At 42.9% G+C, this 19,642-nt stretch overlaps 1 protein-coding gene and 3 non-coding genes across 4 annotated transcripts in view; 3 read left to right on the forward strand and 1 right to left on the reverse strand.

The window, feature by feature from the left end:
- LOC136886008 (alpha-tocopherol transfer protein-like) overlaps window positions 1-5,895 on the reverse strand; it is a 67,609-nt gene extending 61,714 nt beyond the window's left edge. The window contains exons 1-2 of the mRNA XM_067158718.2: window positions 5,796-5,895; window positions 605-737 (exon numbers count right to left, since the gene is read on the reverse strand). Of these exons, the coding sequence (XP_067014819.2) occupies window positions 605-728 (124 nt within the window). The 5' untranslated portion in view covers window positions 729-737; window positions 5,796-5,895. The remainder of the gene's footprint in view (window positions 1-604; window positions 738-5,795) is intronic.
- Window positions 5,896-13,700: 7,805 nt separating this feature from the next.
- On the forward strand, window positions 13,701-13,772 carry TRNAG-UCC (transfer RNA glycine (anticodon UCC)). Its single transcript has one exon. It is a non-coding gene; the product is annotated as a tRNA-Gly (tRNA).
- A 755-nt stretch (window positions 13,773-14,527) lies between these two features.
- TRNAG-UCC (transfer RNA glycine (anticodon UCC)) lies at window positions 14,528-14,599 on the forward strand. Its single transcript has one exon. It is a non-coding gene; the product is annotated as a tRNA-Gly (tRNA).
- Window positions 14,600-19,126: 4,527 nt separating this feature from the next.
- TRNAG-UCC (transfer RNA glycine (anticodon UCC)) lies at window positions 19,127-19,198 on the forward strand. Its single transcript has one exon. It is a non-coding gene; the product is annotated as a tRNA-Gly (tRNA).
- The last annotated feature ends 444 nt before the right edge of the window (window positions 19,199-19,642 follow it).

The raw sequence follows: 19,642 nt of genomic DNA on the forward strand, positions 1-19,642 counted from the left end.
AAAGGATGACCGCTGGTGGGATACGAACTAACACTGAACAAGTTGGCCGTGCAGTTAGGGGCACGCAACTGTGAGCTTGCATTGCCCTTTTGTCGGCAGCCCTGAAGATGTGGCCGTGTTTTCCTATTTTCACACCAGGCAAATGCTGGGGCTGTACCTTAATTAAGGCCACGGCCCCTTCCTTCCCACTCCTAGCCCTTTTCTAGCCCATCGTCGCCATAAGACCTGTCTGTGTCGGTGCGATGTGAAAATAAAAAAAATTAAAAAAACAACTAATTTATCTCTCAAATCCTGACCTCGAGAGCTCATCTAAAACCTGTCTGACCGGGCGAGTTGGCCGTGCGGTCAGAGGCGTGCGGCTGTGAGCTTGCATCCGGGAGACACTGGGTTTGAATTCCACTGTCGGTAGCTCTGAAGATAGTTTTCTGTGATTTCCCATTTTCACACCAGGCAAATGCTCGGGCTCTTCCTTAATTAGACTAAGGCCACCCGCCATATGACCTATCTGTGTCGGCGCGACGTAAAGCCACTAGCAAAAACAAACAAAAAAAGAACCTGTCCGTTCATCACCTACGTTAATGTTAGAAATGTCAACTTCACTGACCTGGAATTGTAGGCAAGTGAGCTTGTTTGCTGTTCCAATCCCTGAGATGTTGGAGATCGTCTTCTTTGAGTTCAGGATTTCTTCTCCTCTCCTCCTCCACGGTGGTTACAAACGAGGAGGGCATAGTCGGCTTCTGAAAGCAATAACAACACACACATACAAGTTCTCTCGTTCACAGGCCAAGTGAGACTGCAGCGAGGTGCCTGACTCTGGGCTCTCTCACCAAACCAGTCGGACAACTGAATAGATAGTGGGATCCTACAGAGCAGAACATATTGGGGACTGCATGCGAAGGAGAGGTGAGGGAGGAAATTTGTATCAAAGTAGGGTTACCATACGTCCTCTCTTTTCCGGACACGTCCTTTGATGCAAGAAAATGTGTTCGGGCAGAGGGGCTCTGAGAAAAAAAAATGCGAGGTTTGAACAAAAAAAATCAGTCGTCGGCGTAATTAATCTTATATATATATATAAAAGCAAGTCGATCTGGAGCGATCTATATATAAAGGTATAAAAATGAAAATAGACGTGAATTAATGAGGCATTTCCAGAAATTTCAGGAATTTGAAATTTGGTACTGGAGAAGCTAATGACTCCAGCATCCCTAGAAAATTCTCAAAATTCTCCGAAGGGGGCACGCTGGGGGGGGGGGGTGGCTTCAAATTTTGGGCTTAGCATAAGAACGCAGTCGTATAATTTATCCAAAGCGACAACCTGTAGGTTTCGTGGGCTTAAAAAAATTCGTAAATTTCCTAATTTTATCCCCCTTTCCCAAATCAAGATGGCGGAACAATCTGCCAGACGGCCTAGAAAATTGAAATTTGGCGAAATTATAGCTTTTAGCCTGTAACCGACGGGAAAATTCCAAGATGTTCAAATTTTTCACTTTTTACCTCCAAAATATAGAAATATGGAGGCAATTTTAATGCCTGTGCAAACATTCCTTTTGAGCTATTTGTTGGATAAACGGTAAGCCGTATCACAAAACGGATGGAACAATCTCCATTCAATTTGGAGTGATCTACAACTTTGGTCCTATGACTTTTTGTTCTATCTCTGCTTTATACGTTGGATTTGGTTCTATTTCTGGATTGTTCGTAAATTTAGTGATTTTTGCATGTATATTTCATTGTTTCACACATTTATAGGTTAGATAGAGTTATGAAGTTTGGTGCGCACATTGGCACAATGTTAAAGGTCATATGTGGACCAAATTTCATGATTCTAGCTTATACTTAAGTATGAAGAAAATAATGTAAAGCGTTAAAAAGTACTCAAATTAACCCTATTCAAAGTTTCAAAATCAATTTAACCCATAAATATCGGAGATACGAGAAAATGTACAGTTTGTTAATATGATGTACCATTTAGAAGCTAGTGAATCTCGAAGCAGAGGTCTGCACTTTAATAATTTTAATGAAATCTCAATTACGGCGTGTAAAGTAATTTATGTAGAAATCCGTATGCGATGTAAGAAACCGTAGCGAAGCACGGGCACATTTGCTAGTCATAAATAAATTCAACTGCAATTTCTATCTTTGATTTTGTAAATTTATTTTTTGTTTCGTTGGCGATATCATTAGGAAGTTGTCTATCCCAATGGTGATCAAAATGTGGTACGTGTACCATTAGTGATACGCGAGGTCGTCTAAAGGGGTACGCTAATCTATCGTAGCTTCTAGCTATTTTCAGTGAGCAATTGAGAAAAGAGTCGAACCTACCCCATTTCAATAAAATCTTGTTTTGATTTAGTGTTTTTATCTACCGCTACACAGAGTCCGCTCTTTCCGAACTATTCATTCTAAGATATGTATCAGCTATACCTCCCATTGATTTGGTATGTAAAAAAATGCTTACTTTTGATGCCTTGCCATTGTTTTAATTACTTGTTTCGAAATCTTCTCATTCGTTCATTTGTTTCAGCAAGTAGCAGTGTGTATAGTACAGTGGTAATTGTTGCATTAATAACACTCGTCAATCTTCGATCACTACTGATCTGCATTTAGGACAGTCGCCCAGGTGACAGATTCCCCATCTATTGTTTTCCTAGCCTTTTCTTAAACGATTGCAAAGAAATTGGAAATTTATTTAACATCTCCCTTGGTAAGTTATTCCAATCCCTAACTCTCCTTCCTGTAAACGAACATTTGCTCCAATTTGTCCTCTTGAATTCCAATTTTATCTTCATATTGTGATCTTTCCTACTTTTAAAGACAGCACTCAAACTTATTCGTCTACTGATGTCATTCCACGCCATCTCTCCGCTGACAGCTCGGAACATACCACCTAGTCGAGCAGCTCGTCTCCTTTCTCCCAAGTCTTCCCAGCCCAAACTTTGCAACATTTTTGTAACGTTACTCTTTTGTCGGAAAACACCCAGAACAAATAGAGCTGCTTTTCTTTGGATTTTTTCCCAGTTCTTGAATCAAATAATCTTGGTGAGGGCCCTATACACTGGAACGATACTCTAGTTGCGGTCTTAGCACAGACGTATATGCCCTCTCCTTTACTTCATTACTACAACCCCTAAATACCCTCATAACCATGTGAAGGGATCGTTAACCTTTCTGAACAACCTCGTTAATATGATTAACCCAACGAAGATCATTGCTTATATTAACACCTAGGTACGTTCAGTGTTCCCCGTGAGATACTATCACCTCTTCAACACAATACTTAACACTGAGAGCAATTTTCCTCTTGGTGGAACATACAGCTTGACTTTTCATCCCATTTACAATCATACCATTATCCGCTGTCCATCCTCCAACATTCTCCAGGTCCCCCTGCAGTCTTTCACAACCCTGCGACTCAGTTCTTTACTCATTTCATGTGTATATAAAATAACGTGTCCTGACTGATTGACTGTATGACTGACTGAATGACTGACTGACTGACTGACTGACTGACTGACTGACTGACTTCATCACCGAGCCAAAACTACTGGATATAAAGAAATGAAATTTTGCGGATATATTAATACTATAGTGACGATGCTCACTAAGGGAGGATTTTTGGATATTCCTTCTCTAACGGGGGTGAAAATCAGTGGGTTGGGAGCGTGAATTGTTAAAATGGGTAAATCTATATATCAAAAAGAAACATGTACTTTTTGTTTGGATCCTTGTTATGGGGATCCTTACATCTTAGAAACTGAAGATGTTACAAACGTGAAAATTGGTGTTTGGAGTCTCCTTTAAAAACAAAGAAACATGTATATTTTTCTTTTCGGAAAATCTCCTTGCGGGGGGGGGGGGGGGAGTGAGAAAAAGTGAAAAAGGTGTTGAATTCTTTTTATGAGGATACTTATATCTAAAAAATGAAGATGTTACAGACGTGAAAATTGGTAGTTGGATCTCATTTAAAAATAAATTAGTTTTTCTTTTCGGAAAATCCCCTTGCCGGGGGGGGGGGAAGAAGTGAAAAAGGTGTTGAATTCTTTTTATGAGAATACTTATATCTAAAAAAATTGAAGATGTTACAGACATGAAAATTGGTATTTGGAATCTCCTTTAAAAATAAAGTAACATGTATATTTATCTTTTCGGAAAATCCCCTTGGCGGGGGGGGGGGGGAAGAAGTGAAAAAGGTGTTGAATTATTTTTATGAGAATACTTATATCTAAAAAAATGAAGATGTTACAGACATGAAAATTGGTTTTGGAATCTCCTTTAAAAGTAAAGAAACATGCATTTTTGTTTTCGGAAAATCCCCTTGAGGGGTGTGGTAAGAAGTTAAAAAGGCGTTGAATTCTTTTTATGAGGATACTTATATCTAAAAAATGAAGATGTTACAGACGAAAAAATTGGTATTTGGAATCTGCTTTAAAAATAAAGAAACACATATTTTTTTCGGAAAATCCACGTAAGGGAATGAATAGAAGTGAAAAAGGGGGTGCAATTTTATAATGAGATCTCAAAAAAAATGTTATAGATGATTTTTTTAAGTCATCTCCGAACAGGGCACGAAGGCCCTTAGAGGGGTAGAAGGTAAAGGATTCCACTATCAGAAACCTCGACACTTGGTGGGGTAGAGTGGTTAGCTCTACGCCCGGCCACCTTTGTCCCCAGAAATTAACCTGGTACTCATTTTTGGTGTAGGCTAAGTGAACCTCAGGGCCAAGTGCACCTGCGGAAGTGGAAATGTCGTTTCTTAAATTTTTCGACCTCCTGACGGGGAATCGAACCCACGTCGTTTCGCGTGAACCGAGCACTGACGTAAAAATTGGTATTTGGAATTTCCTTTAAAAACAAAGAAACATGTACTTTTTGTTTTTGGAAAATCAATTTGGAGGGGAAAAGGACTGTAAAAGTGGTTGAATCCTTTTTATGGGGATTATTATATCTCAAAAACTGAAGATGTTACAGACGTGAAAACTGGTATTTGTAATTTCCTATAAAAGTAAAGAAACACTGCGGTGAGTTTTTATATTTTCGGAATTTTCAGATATCTTAGCGTAACAACAAGGAGCCGCCTCTGTGGTGTACTGGTCAGCGTGATTAGCTGCCACCCCCGGAGGTCCGGGTTCGATTCCCGGCTCTGCCACGAAATTTTGAAAAGTGGTACGAGGGCTGGAACGGGGTCCACTCAGCCTCGGGAGGTCAATTGAGTAGAGGTGGGTTCGATTCCCATCTCAGCCATCCTGGAAGTGGTTTCCGTGGTTTCCCACTTCTCCTCCAGGCGAATGCCGGGATGGTACCTAACTTAAGGCCACGGCCGCTTCCTTCCCTCTTCCTTGCCTATCCCTTCCAATCTTCCCATTCCTCCACAAAGCCCCTGTTCAGCATAGCAGGTGAGGCCGCCTGGGCGAGGTACTGGTCATACTCCCCAGTTGAATCCCCCGACCAAGAGTCTGAAGCTCCAGGACACTGCCCTTGAGGCGGTAGAGGTGGGATCCCTCGCGAAGTCCGAGGGAAAAACTGAACCTGGAGGGTAAACAGATGATGACTTTTATCAAATTACGAAAACCACGCGAGCGAAGACGTGGGGGGACAGCTAGTATATACAGTATATATGAAAACATAAAGCTCCAATAACACTTCGCTACTCTGATTCTCTGAGTTCTATTTGCTAGAAATGTAGCCACCCATTCAACCCCTCTTTTGTCTAGTCCACACGCATTGGAAAGGACGAGCCAAACTGTTTACATCGACCGGATGCCTATACAATGCAGTTAAATGACGATCCAACTTACCTTCACCGTGTTGTACGATTGTAATACGGCCCGCGTGTGGGTGCTCGCTCAGCTGCGACTGATGCGTGTTCTGCACTGCAGACATGAAGCGAGTCGTCAAGAAAACCAAATCACTGAGGAATGCTGCGGGGAAGGTCATGTCAGGGCAGGGCAGAGGGGAGATTATGAAACTCGATACCACTCCATTGGCTATCAAAGAGATGAGAGAAGGGGTTAAATAGCCAATACGCTCGAAATAAGTGTATTATTATTAGAGCCTGGATTTTCATGCAAATGCATGCCTTTAAATAAGCTTGTTACAGTTCTCAAACGTCCGACTCGTTGGCTGAATGGCCAGCGTACTGGCTTTCGGTTCAGAGGTTCCAGGGTTCGATTCCCGGCCGGGTCGGGAATTTTAGCCTTCACTGGTTAATTTCACTGGCTCGGGGTCTGGGTGTTTGTGCTGACCGCAAGATCCCTGCAACTCACACACCACACACAACACTATCTCCATCACAATAATACGCAGTTACCTACAAATGGCAGATGCCGCCCACCCTCATCGGAGGGTCTGCCTTAACAAGGACTGCACCCGGCTAGAAACTTAGTTCTCAAACTTTCCATATTTAGTTTTATGGCTTCACGAATCCAAATGCATGTTTGCATGTTTTGGCCTTTTTAGGAGGAAATTCATGCATATTACATATTTGGAAGATTTTGTATTTAATAACGAATTTTTGGATGTTTAATATTGCATAATATGACTTTTCTTCTGACTTTGGCGCATATATAATGTTAACTTGCATGATGACGTCTTTTATGTATGTTGGTGTGCAGAATTTGGGGCCACTTTTCCACGTTATACAGAATATCTTTTACTGAGAGACGGAGAGAATGTATTCCTGGTATCCTGTGTTAGAAAACCAAAGTTAGTACATACGGCAGAGGTCCTATAATCCAATTACTGTAACCTAGCACCTTCTTGTCTGTTCTTTCTTTCTTTCTTAATCTGTTTACCCTCCAGGGTCGGTTTTTCCCTCGGGCTCAGCGAGGGTTCCCACCTCTATCACCTCAAGGGCAGTGTCCTGGAGCTTCAGATTCTGGGTCGGGGGTAGGGAAGATGACCGGTGCCTCGCCCAGACGACCTCACCTGTTATGCTGAACAGGGGCCTTGCGGAGGGGGGAGGGGGATTGGAAGGGACAGGCAAGGAAGAGGGAAGTAAGCGGCCGTGGCCTTTAGTTAGGTACCATACCGGCATTTGCCTGCAGGAGAAGTGGGAAACCACGAAAAAACATTTCCAGGATGGCTGAGGTAGGAATCGAACCCACCTCTACTCAGTTGACCACCCGAGGCTGACTGGACCCCGTTCCAGCCCTCGTACCACTTCTCAAATTTTGTGGCAGAAGCGGGAATCGAACCCGGGCCTCCGGGGGTGGCAGCTAATCACACTAACCACTACACCACAGAGGCGATGGCTGAGGTCCTATAATCCAATAATTGGATGCCGTTATGCATCACTAGACCAAGCGCCAAAAGTTGGTTGCGAGATAATCGCGTTTAAATTTGGATCTATGTGTAAATTGCAGCGAACATAATTTTGCTAAATATGGTATTACTGGTGTTGTAGGATAATATATTGTACCTTCTCACCAAATTTCAACATTTTTATACTCGCACTACATAGATTTTCTTGAAGAAATGGCGCTTAGTCTACTGATGCAATTTAAGGTTTTTCTCAAGTGCGAATAATGCATCACGATGCTACACCAATAACTCCTAACTGTTGAGTATGTATTGAGTAAAACTTCAAAAAATATAACGTGGCGGCAGCCATGATAAAAAAAATTAATCTCCTACTGTCTGGAAAGTCCCGCTAAGGCTTGATCCACCGCGAGCCGCGCCACAACTCCGGTACATTATTCAAGTTTTAGATGGAGAAATTCTAGAAGGGAAGCTATTCTCTAAAGTCGTTGCTATAACGACTTACTGATTTGAAGAATTTCAACTTACCTGAGTCAAATACAAATGGTAAGACATGAGCCATTGTAGTCTATACAATGTTTGAATGGATTTTCCTTCACGATACGCCTATTATATTCTGAGAGTACAGTATTGCCGTGATATTTTTAAGCCTTGTTTTGTTCTGCTTGAGACAGAAAATGTGATTAAAGATATTTTCTCCTATAAATACACACAAGTCACTGGACAGGTAGTAAGATTGTTGCTCTCAGTTCATTCAATCTCGAAATCAGGATCTCCATTAAATCCATCTACGTTATCCACGATGTCAGAATTTGCTTGAAGATCCTGGTAAAATTGTTTGGCATCTGCAGGTATTAAGTGCATCAGCGAACCAAAGTCTCTTAGTTTGGCTTCAGAGATAGGTTTTCCTATTGGCCACAAACGTATTAATGCCTGGTGAAAGGGAACTCTACTTTCCCGCGGTCGTCCCTGTCTTGACTTATTTAGATTTACTTCCTGAGATTCACCATCAAATTCTAGAGAATGATTCTCAGACGCAACCTTCTTAGCAAGCTGCATTAGTAGCATTGTCCTTCTCCTTACTTTTGGAAGTACTTGGTACATCGCTGAACTTCGTCACTTGATAAACCACTCAACGTATCACCACGTAAAAATGTCAGCACTGTCGAAAACGCGGGTTCCCTCGCTGTCATCAGCGCGCAATGTGAGGAATGTGGCGCTTGGTCTAATGATACAAACTGGAATGTCGCATAGTCTACTGATGCAATTTACATTTTTACTGATTCCCGTTTTGTCGCTTAGGTTTTCTGTTTACTAACAACTAACGGCCTCTTGTAATGCAGTGGGGAATTTTTTATAAATAGTTCAAGCCTTCCTCTACAAGATGGCGCTAAAATCTCAATTTTCGTCAAATGGCGCTTAGTCTACTGATGCATAACGGCATCCAATTAACCTAGCACTTTCTTCTCTGTTACTTGAGTAAACATTGACCTAAGCCTGAAGTCACTACGTCGATCTCTATAATTCTTAGGATTAAGGTGTCCCAGTTCTACATTGCTCCATGGCTAAATGGTTAGCGTCCTGGCCTTTGGACCCAGGTGTCCCGAGTTCGATTCTCGGCAGGGTAGGGAATTTTAACCATAATTGGTTAATTTCGCCGGCACGGGGGCTGGGTATATTTGTCGTCGTCATCATTTCATCCTCATCACGACGCGCAGGTCGCCTACGGGAGTCAAAGCGAAAGACCTGCATCTGGCGAGCCGAACTTGTCCTCAGACACTCCCGGCACTAAAAGCCATACGCCATTTCATTTTTTTTTTTAATTGCTATAAATTGGACCTTAAATTGTGCTTTACTAATTGACGTCTGTCTTAGACAAATAAAACAAAACTTGTATCTCACTTCTATGCCACCGCGGTAATGAGAAAGCGACTTACAACCCTTGGTTTTGTACTGAACCCTCCTTCGTTGTCATCTTGGAATTTCCTACCCGGAACTAGCACTCGCCACACATCTTTGTCATCGCAACAGGCAATCTTTAGAAGTTATTCAAGACATCATTGTCTGCAATCATCGCACGGAGAAGTACCTGCGGAGCTAGAGAGATAAGCTGAACAAAGTGATCCGTTCAAATCCTGACTTTAAATTCCTCAACCTCATAAAAGACGTATTGTGGTGAAAATGCAAAGATGTAAAGGTTGACCTCAGTTTGTCCCAAATGTCTTCATTTAAGTATGCACCTTCTTGTGACGAGAAAGGTCATTTTCTGTACTTAAGAATATGCTGACAGACAAACGGATGAGTTTAAATCAAGATAGTTTGGAGAAATTATGGTAGTTGTACAATGTTTCGAAAGGAACTAAATTTTGATAGTGTATTTTTTCCAGTTTATTGTGCATGTTTTGTCATATGACAGTGCATAAATGCATGCATATTTTAAGATTTGAAATCCGGGCTCGAATTATTATGAAAGTAGGTCTGATCTCATAAATCAAAGAATATTATAACGTTGGTTTACAAGCAAGACCCATTAATAGGGCCGGTATTATAATAAAGGTTTAAACTGTTGGTTCAGTTTAAACTTCGGTTTATCTGTTAGTCGTGTATTATAAAAATTAATCTTAAGTTTAACTAGAGATTAATTTTACTGCCACTCATCTACCGTTTAAACTGAAGTTTAAGAATTCATAACCTTACAACATGGCAGAACGAATGGATCTCGAAGATATTTTTGAGGTGTTTGAAGAAATACTAAGCGATGAAGAAGAAGAAGAAGTGGATCAAATTATTGAATGACCACGGGCACTACGAGTTTTCCAAGCAAGGGGACGTCACTTTCATATATGGAATGAAAAATAGTTTTTAAATAGGTTTAAGCTTACAAAACGGACTGTCATAACTCTGTTTCAGCAAATTGGTGCTAGAATAAAACATGCAACGAAAAGGTAAGAATGTAAAAATGACTTTTCGAACTGTTTGAATGTCAGAAGTGTAAATTGTAGATTCTATTTTAGAAATCATGCTGTAGAACCCCTTAGTCAGCTACTAATAGCATTGCGGTTTTATGCCTCCCGTAGTATGTTTATTAAAATGGGAGATTTCGGAGGAATTCATAAGGCCACTGTTTCACGGACTATATAAATATTTCTGTACTAATTGCACAAGCAATTCTATTTCCTTACAAGTAAAATTAGGACAACGCTTATTGCTTTTATCCGCCATTTTACGTACAAGAACTAAACAAAATATTATCGATAGTCATATTTTCTTGCAAGTCACTGCTACCAAGATCGTATTTCCTTCTTCACCTCAGTTTAACTTAGGCCACCATTATAAGACTCAACATCGGTTTAAACTCAAGTTACAGTTTAACTCAATCTTCAGTTTAAACCATCATTATAATACCGGCCCTAAAGAAAAGAAAAATCTTACTTCCGAGAAAAACGGGTTTGAAAATTTAAAGTCCTTCATTCAGAATAAGAATATGTATGGTAACTAATTGGCGCATCTTACAGAACTGTTCCGTATGAGTTGTTACAACGAATGTACAGTCGAAATCGTTTATTACAACATACCTGCATAAAAGTTTGCAAAATTTTCGTAACATTACTCTTTTGTCCGAAATCATCTAGAACAAATCGTGCTGCTTTCCTTGAAATATTTTCCAGTTCTAGAATCAAGTAATCGTAGTGAGTATCCCATACTATGGAACCATATTGGGGTCTTACCAGTGACTTATACGCCTTCTACTTTACGCTCTAACTACAACTCCCATATCATCATAAACATGCGAGGAAACTTGTAACCTTTATTTACATTTCTTTTATACATCTTGCTTTACGTCGCACCGACACAGACAGGTCTTATGGCGACGATGGGATAGGAAAGGCCTAGCAGTGGGAAGGAAGCGGCCGTGGCCCTAATTAAGGTACAGCCCCAGCATTTTCTTCTTCTTCTTTATCTGTTTACCCTCCAGGGTCGGTTTTTCCCTCGGACTCAGCGAGAGATCCCACCTCTACCGAGGACAGTGTTCTTGAGCGTGAGACATTGGGTCTGGGGATACAGTTGGGGAGGATGACTAGTACCTCGCCCAGGTGGCCTCACCTGTTATGCTGAACAGGGGTCTTGCTGAGGGGTGGGAAGATTGGAAGGGATAGACAAGGGGGAGGGAAGGAAGTGGCCATGACCGTGCCTGGAGAAGAAGTGGGGAAACAACGGAAAACCACTTCCAGGATGGCTGAGGTAGGCATCGAACCCACCTCTGTTCATTTGACCTGCCGATGCTGAGTGGACCCCGTTCCAGCCCTCGTACAACTTTTCAAATTTCGTGGCAGAGCCGGGTATCGAACCCGGGCTTCCGGGGGGTGGCAGTTAATCACACTAACCACTACACCACAGAGGCGATCCCCATTGCGAATTACAATAATTTTCAATTTATAAGTGATGAACAGATGGATTACTGTGGTTACAAGTAGCGATCGTGCGTAAGAAATGTCTTAATGTTTGTAATATGGTGAACCTACTTGGGCGTATTGCATCATTTCATTCAATTATCTTCGCTTGAATAACACAAAAACTGCTTAGCTGAGGAGTTACGCCAACCATTTGTTGTCATTCACCGCCTGCTGACTGTTGTTAGGACAGAGAACAATTAAAGTGGAAACCACTAACAAGAGTTATTATGAAATTCCGTCTCCGGACTGAACGGCCTGCTTTAAAATGATTGTTATGCGGAAGACCAAGGGTTCTTAAGCTCTTTTAGCCAAAAGATAAAATCAACTAGGCGATCAGCTGGGGCGTTCCATGTGGCTATTTTGATGCTAAACAGAGCTAAATTAACAATAACAGTCTGCCGTCTACATATAGTACGAATACAAATTATTGTATGTTGGATATTCAGCCCGAAGGCTGGTCTGATCCTCCACAGTTCCACCAAAGGCTATCATAGACAGCCTAGGCGTCACTGAAGAGGCATACTAGGTAAATGAGGAGTGAGGTAGTTTCCCGTTGCTTTCCTCACCGAGCCAGAAGTTGCTATTGCATATCAGTCTGCCAAGCCCACTGAAATGCATGCACCAACCGACCCAATGGGCGAAATTTTCACACCAGTCATAACAGGGACTGGCTGCATAAGGAATGGTATTACTAGCATCGCTCATACCTCGGTCACTTTCATATTGTCAAAGCCAAGGATGAGACTGAGACAGGTCAATGAAAGTAACAAATTGCTTTAGCCCATACCAGAAGACATAGCGTACTGTAAACACTACATCTCGCCAGCAAGGGCTCTACAAATTATTATCATGATTATTCTTCTTCTTAATCTGATTTACCCTCCAAGGTTGGCTTTTCCCTCGGACTCAGCGAGGGATCCCATCTCTACCGCCTCCAGGGCAGTGTCTTGGAGCTTCAGACTTTGGGTCGGGGATACAACTGGAGAGGATGACCAGTACCTCGCCCAGCCGCCCTCACCTGCTATGCTGAACAGGGGCTTTGTGAGGGGATGGGAAAACTGGAAGTGAGAGACAAGGAAGAGGGAAGGAAGCGGCCGTAGCCTTAAGTTAGGTACCATCCCGGCATTTCCCTGGAGGAGAAGTGGGAAACCACGGAAAACCACTTCCAGGATGGCTGAGGGGGGAATCGAACCCCCCTCTACTCAGTTGCCTCCCGAGGCTGAGTGGACCCCGTTTCAGCCCTCGTACCACTTTTCAAAATTTCGTGGAAGAGCCGGGAATCGAAACCGGACCTCCCCGGGGGTGGCAGCTAATCACGCTAACCACTACACTATAGAGGCGGACGATGTTTATTATTGTTATTAATTTTATTATTGTTATTATTAGACAGTAAATGGGGAAATCTAGACTCCACAGTTTTCATATATAGATACTTATCAACATATGGGCTCCAAGGTAGATAACCATTGATTTATTATTATTTTTTTTTTTGCTAGTTGTTTTACGTCGCACCGACAGAGATAAGTCTTATGGCGACGATGGGACAGGGAAGAGCTAGGAGTGGGAAGGAAGCGGCCGTGGCCTTAATTAAGGTACAGCCCCAGCATTTGCCTGGTGTGAAAATGGGAAACCACGGAAAACAATTTTCAGGGCTGCCGACAGTGGGGTTCGAAACTACTATCTCCCGAATACTGGACACTGGCCGCACTTAAGCGACCACAGCTATCGAGCTCGGTAAATTTAAGAAAAATTAAATAATATATAAGAAGATTTAGATAAGGGATATCTTTATTAAGAATGATAATAATAATCATCACTCAGTTTGAGCATCGGTTTACCTCAACGATATAGAAATGTGCCTCGCTACTGCGATAACAACTGTAATATTCAAGTCCTTTGGATCGTCCATGGCCGAGTGGATCCTCATTATGACGTCGAAATGTATACAAACGTCATGTGATGTACGTATCCTTTCATTGACTCGTCGGTGCGATGGTGGTGTAATGGTGAGCATAGTTGCCTTCCAAGCAGTTGATCCGGGTTCAATTCCCGGCCATCGCATAGATTTTTACAATGCCGTTGCCTATTCTGAATAGGACAATGTAATATCTATTGTAGAATGGTAAAATTTGCGCAGATGGAATTGCAATTATATCCCTGAAGATTGATGTTACACCTGGAAGCCCGGGTTCGATTCTCGGCTCTGTCACGGGCTTTGAAATGTGGTACGGGTGCTGGAATGGGGTCCACTCAGCCTCTGAAGGTCAACTGAGAAGAGGTGGGTTCGATTCCCACCTCAGCCATCCTGGAAGTGGTTTTCCGTGGTTTCCCATTTCTTCTCCAGGCGAATGCCGAAATGGTCCCTAACTTAAGGCCACGGCCGCTTCCTTCCCTCTTCCTTGTCTATCCCTTCCAGTCTTCCCATCCCTCCACCCCACAAGGTCCCTGTTTAGCATAGCAGGCTTAGGCAGCCTGGACGAGTTACTTGTCCTCCTCCCGAGTTCCATCACCTGACCGAAAGTCTCACGCTCCAAGACACTGCCCTTGAGGTGGTAGATGTGATATCCCTCGCTGAATTCGAGGTAAAACCCAACCCTGCAGGGTAAACAGATTAAGAAGAAGAAAGAAAAATATATTTTTATTACGAATGATAATAATATTCTCTTAGTTTCAGCATCGGTTTATGCCAACTACATAGATCCGTGCCTCGCTACTGCGATAACAACTATGGATCCTCTCCGGTCGAGTTGATCCTCATTATGACGTCAGAATGTACACAAGCGTCATCTGACTACGGTATCTCTACTTTCACTTGTGCGATGGTGGTGTAATGGTGAGCATAGTTGCCTTCCAAGCAGTTGATCCGGGTTCGATTCCCGGCCATCGCACAGATTTTTGCCATGCCGTCGCCTGTTCGGAATAGGTTAACGTAATTTCTCTTGTAGAATGGTAAAGTTTGCAAAGATAAAATGATAAAAGCTGCTGGACCTGTTGATATTCAATGGTTGTACCGAGTGCTAAAGTGTATTGGAAACACAAATGTCAGGGGCGTATTCTCCTTGAATGTAAGGCATTCATTGCATGCGTTATAACACAAAGAACTGTCTGATGTACGATTTTAGGTTTTTGCAAGTCAAATGTCAACGATTTCATCTCTCAGAAGTTCAAAAGGTCCACGCAACTGTACTAGTTCCGTTGCTTGACTACGTGTGATGCTGGTATAGTCTCGCCGTCTACTCCACTCTAGGAAGAAAGAGACAGCAAATGGAGGAGTTAAGGATGTAAGGCATTCAATCTTAAAATTGCATTCGGTGGCAGACGTAGTTCTGAAACCCTCTGAACGATGTCGTTGCAATTGAAACTCGGTCAGAATTTGTCACCCCATACCCGTGCTACCCTCTGCCGTCTGTTAGCAACTTGGAGAAAGTCGGCATCTTTACAGCTTACAGATTACCCCTCAGCGAGAACCCAACGTGACGAAACTGACCAATGGCACTGAGGTGACTTACCTCCAGTGCTTGAGTTGTGGCTTAGTGAGTTAATTCATTATATTTTGCGCACATGTGTTATTAACGATGGATGAGTCTAAAACGGATATAATTGTAAATCAGTTTGAAAAGCCATTTACTGGCCGTTCGTCTGATGAAAAGATTCAAATAGTTAAAGCCGGGAGACCTCTACCTTCCCTCGTAAATTTCTTCTTCTTCTTAATCTGCTTACCCTCCAGGGTTGGCTTTTCCTTCGGACTCAGCGAGGGATCCCTCCTCTACCGCCTCAAGGGCAGTGTACTGGAGCTTCTGACTCTGGGTCGGGGGATACAACTGGGGACCAGTACCTCGCCCAGCCTGCCTCACCTGCTATGCTGAACAGGGGCCTTGCGGGGGATGGGAAGATTGGAAGGGATAGACAAGGAAGAGGGAAGGAAGCGGCCGTGGCCTGAAGTTAGGTACCATCCCGGTATTTGCCTGGAGGAGAAGTGGTAAACCACGGAAAACCACTTAGAGGATGGCTGAGGTGGGAATCGAACCCACCTCTACTCAGTTGACCTCCCGAGGCTGAGTGGACCCCGTTCCAGCCCTCGTACCACTTTTCAAATTTCGTGGCAGAGCCGGGAATCGAACCCGGGCCTCCGGGGGTGGCAGCTAAACACACTAACCACTGCACCACAGAGGCGTACCCTCGTAAATTTAAAAACAGAAAACAAGAATTGTGTACGCACGTTCAATCCAGAAACTTACAATAAAACTGTTTGGCTCGAGTTCACCTACATGTAATTAGGGTGAGTAGAATTGAAATTTACTTAATACATTGTGTTAACTGCATGGTTACTAGTTGCATGCCTCAGTGGAGATTCAAGGATACGCCACTGACAAATGTGTACCAGAAGACTGGAATAAAGGGAAATAATACCAGTGTTTAAGAAAGGGGACAAGAAAGTTTGTGGTAACTATAGAGGAATCACATATCGCAGGTAGGTAAAATACTGGAAATGATATTAGAAAGAAGAAAGATTCAAGGAGAGTTACAAGAGCAACAATATGGCTTCCGGAGTGGAAGATCTACAGTGGACCCAATCTTAAAATAAAACAAATAACATTATTATTATTATTATTATTATTATTATTATTAATATTATTATTATTATTATTATTATTATTATTATTATTATTATTAATCTTTAGCATGAAACAGCTATTGGGAAAGAACTGGGAATATGGAAATGATCTGGTCATGACTTTCATAGATAGCATATGATAGTGTCCCCTGAGAGAAGGTTTGGGAAACCATGGTTAAAAAGAGACTCGGAAGAGAAATGTTAGAAATGGTACAAGCAATGTACAACAACTGTGTTAGCAGAGTACTGACCCCAGTTGGAAAGACAGAACGGTTTAAGAACAAGACTGGACTAAGACAAGGGAGTGTGCTGTCACCTCTTTTGTTTATTATGGTCATGGACGAAATTGTAAAGGAAACAAAGGAAGCCTATGGAGATAAAGAGATGAAGATACTGCTATTTGCAGATGAAGGTGTGATCTGGGGAAAGAACAGCAAAGAATTGCAACAACTACTTAATGTTCTTTCTTTCTTAATCTGTTTACCCTCCAGGGTCGGTTTTTCCCTCGGACTCAGCGAGGGATCCCACCTCTACCGCCTCAAGGGCAGTGTCCTGGAACGCGAGACATTGGGTCGGGGGATACAACTGGGGAGAATGACCAGTACCTCGCCCAGGTGGCCTGATCTGCTATGCTGAACAGGGGCCTTGCGGGGAGATGGGAAGATTGGAAGGGATAGGCAAGGAAGAGGGAAGGACTGTGGCCTTAAGTTAGGTACCATCCCGGCATTTGCCTGGAGGAGAAGTGGGAAACCACGGAAAACCACTTCCAGGATGGCTGAGGTGGGAATCGAACCCACCTCTATTCAGTTGACCTCCCGAGACTGAGTGGACCCCGTTCCAGCCCTCGTACCACTTTTCAAATTTCGTGGCAGAGCCGGGAATTGAATCCGCGCCTCCGGGGGTGGCAGTTAATCACACTAACCACTACACCACAGAGGCGGGCTGCAACTAATTGTACTGAACGAGAAAATTGAGAAGTATGGCATGAAAATCAGTACAGAGGAAAGCAAGACTGTGGTGATGTCGAGAGGGGGAAAAGCTAGGAAAGGGCACTGTGAATATTAGAAGTCAGAGTCTGGAAATTGTGGACAGCTTTAAATACCTAGGAAGTGAATTAATGCAAAATGCTAAGGTGGACATGGAGATTAGCAGGATGGCACAGCAGAGTAATGCATTCTACCAAAGTGTAAGAAAACTTGTTTGGAGCAAAGAAGTACCAAGGAAAAGTAAAGAGATAATGTACGAAATGTACTATGAACCCATACTGACTTATGCAGCTTAGACATGAACTTTGCCTAGCAGGCAAGAGAGTAGAATTCAAGCCAGTGAGATGAAATTCCCAAGAAGTACGATAGGAAAGACAGAGTGAGAAATGAAGATGTTAGGGAGGAAGTTGGGATAGGAAAGCTTATTGAGAGAGTTGAAAAGTATAAACTAAGGTGGTTTAGACATGTAAAGGGGATGGAGATTAATAGAATTCCAAGACAGATACTGGAGGCAAAGTGCGAGGGCAAGAGAAAAAGAGGAAGACCTAGAACAAGGTGGATTGAATCAGTGAAGAGCGACATAAAAAGTCGAAATTTAGACTTGGACAAGATCGTGGAAGAGAAATGGTGGAAGGAAAGAGGAAGATGAAGAAGTGCCATAAATACCTCGACCCGACAGGAACTGGATAAAAGGAAATGATGATAAAAATAATTAAATCATTAACAGCTTGAAACTAAATAATGGCCTTGTCACTAGCAGGACCTAACCAGTCCAGACCAGTATTTTGTAGCTCTAACCTAGCGTTACCCTTCATCTTTCGTGTTATTCAGTATCTGTGGATAATGCACCGAATTTGGCAAGCCTGTTTAGTGCATTGCGAGCTCGTCAGATCTGCCGCTATGCTGGATCTGTAATCTACACTTTCTCTTCTTTCTTTTATCAATACCAGTAACCACTAGAAAACATGCCTAAAGAAAAAGCAGCTAAAAGTACTGTGCTTCAGCAATTGACATTTGGAGAACCAATTTTATACATACAGGAAGAGAAAATATGTTGCAGATCATGTTGGTTTTTTCCCTCGGACTCAGCGAGGGATCCAATACCTACCACCTCAAGGGGAGTGTCCTGAAGCGTGAGACATTGGGTCGGAGGATAAAACTGGAGAGGATGACCAGTACCTCGCATAGGCGGCCGCACCTGCCATGCTGAACAGGGACTTTGGTGGGGGATGGGGAGATTGGAAGGGATAGGTTAGGAAGAGGGAAGGAAGCGGCCGTGGCCTTAAGTTTGGTACCATCCCGATATTTGCCTGGAGGAGAAGTGGGAAACCACGGCAAACCACTTCGAGGATGGCTGAGGTGGGAATCGGACCCACCTCTACTCAGTTGACCTCCCGAGGCTGAGTGGACCCCGTTCCAGCCCTCGTACCACTTTTCAATTTCGTGGCAGAGCCGGGAATCGAACCCGGGCCTCCGGGGGTGGCAGCTAATCACACTAACCACTACACTATAGAGGCGGACTCTGTTGCGCTTTAATTATAATACTATTATATTATAATATTATTAGACAGTAAATGAGGAAATCTAGACTGCACAGTTTTCACACACACACACACACACACATATATATATATTAAGAACTCACTCAGCTTCAGCATCGGCTTACGTCAGCGATATAGATCTGTGCCTCGCTACTGAGGTAAGAACTTGAATACAATTCAGTCGAAGCCATCCATGGCCGAATGGACCTCATTATGACGTCAGAATGTATACAAACGTCATGTGACCTACCGCATCTCTCCTTTACTCGACGTGCGATGGTGGTGTAATGGTGAGCATAGTTGCCTTCCAAGCAGTTGATCCGGGTTCGATTCCCGGCCATCGCACAGATTTTTGCAATACCATTGCGTATTCTGAATAGGACAACGTAATATCAGATGTAGAACGGTAAAGTTTGCGAAGACAGAATCGCAAATATGTTAACAAATATGTTGATGTTAAGTTGTGCGCATAACCCCAACTCTTCTTCATCTTTCTCTTTATCTGTTTACCCTCCAGCGTCGGTTTTTCTCTCGGACTCAGCGAGGGATCCCACCTCTACCGCCTCATGCAGTGTCCTGGAGCTTCAGACTCTGGGTCGGAGGATACAACTGGGAAGAAGATAATAATAATTTCGTGTGGCTATTTCTAGCCGAGTGCAGCCCTTGTAAGGCAGATCCTTCGATGAGGGTGGGCGGCATCTGCTATTTGTAGGTAACTGCGTGTTATTGTGGTGGAGGATAGTGTTATGTGCGAGTTGCAGGGATGTTAGGGACAGCACAAACACTCAG

The sequence above is a fragment of the Anabrus simplex genome, chromosome X (genome assembly GCF_040414725.1).
Source record: "Anabrus simplex isolate iqAnaSimp1 chromosome X, ASM4041472v1, whole genome shotgun sequence".
In the NCBI taxonomy this organism is placed as follows: domain Eukaryota; kingdom Metazoa; phylum Arthropoda; class Insecta; order Orthoptera; family Tettigoniidae; genus Anabrus; species Anabrus simplex.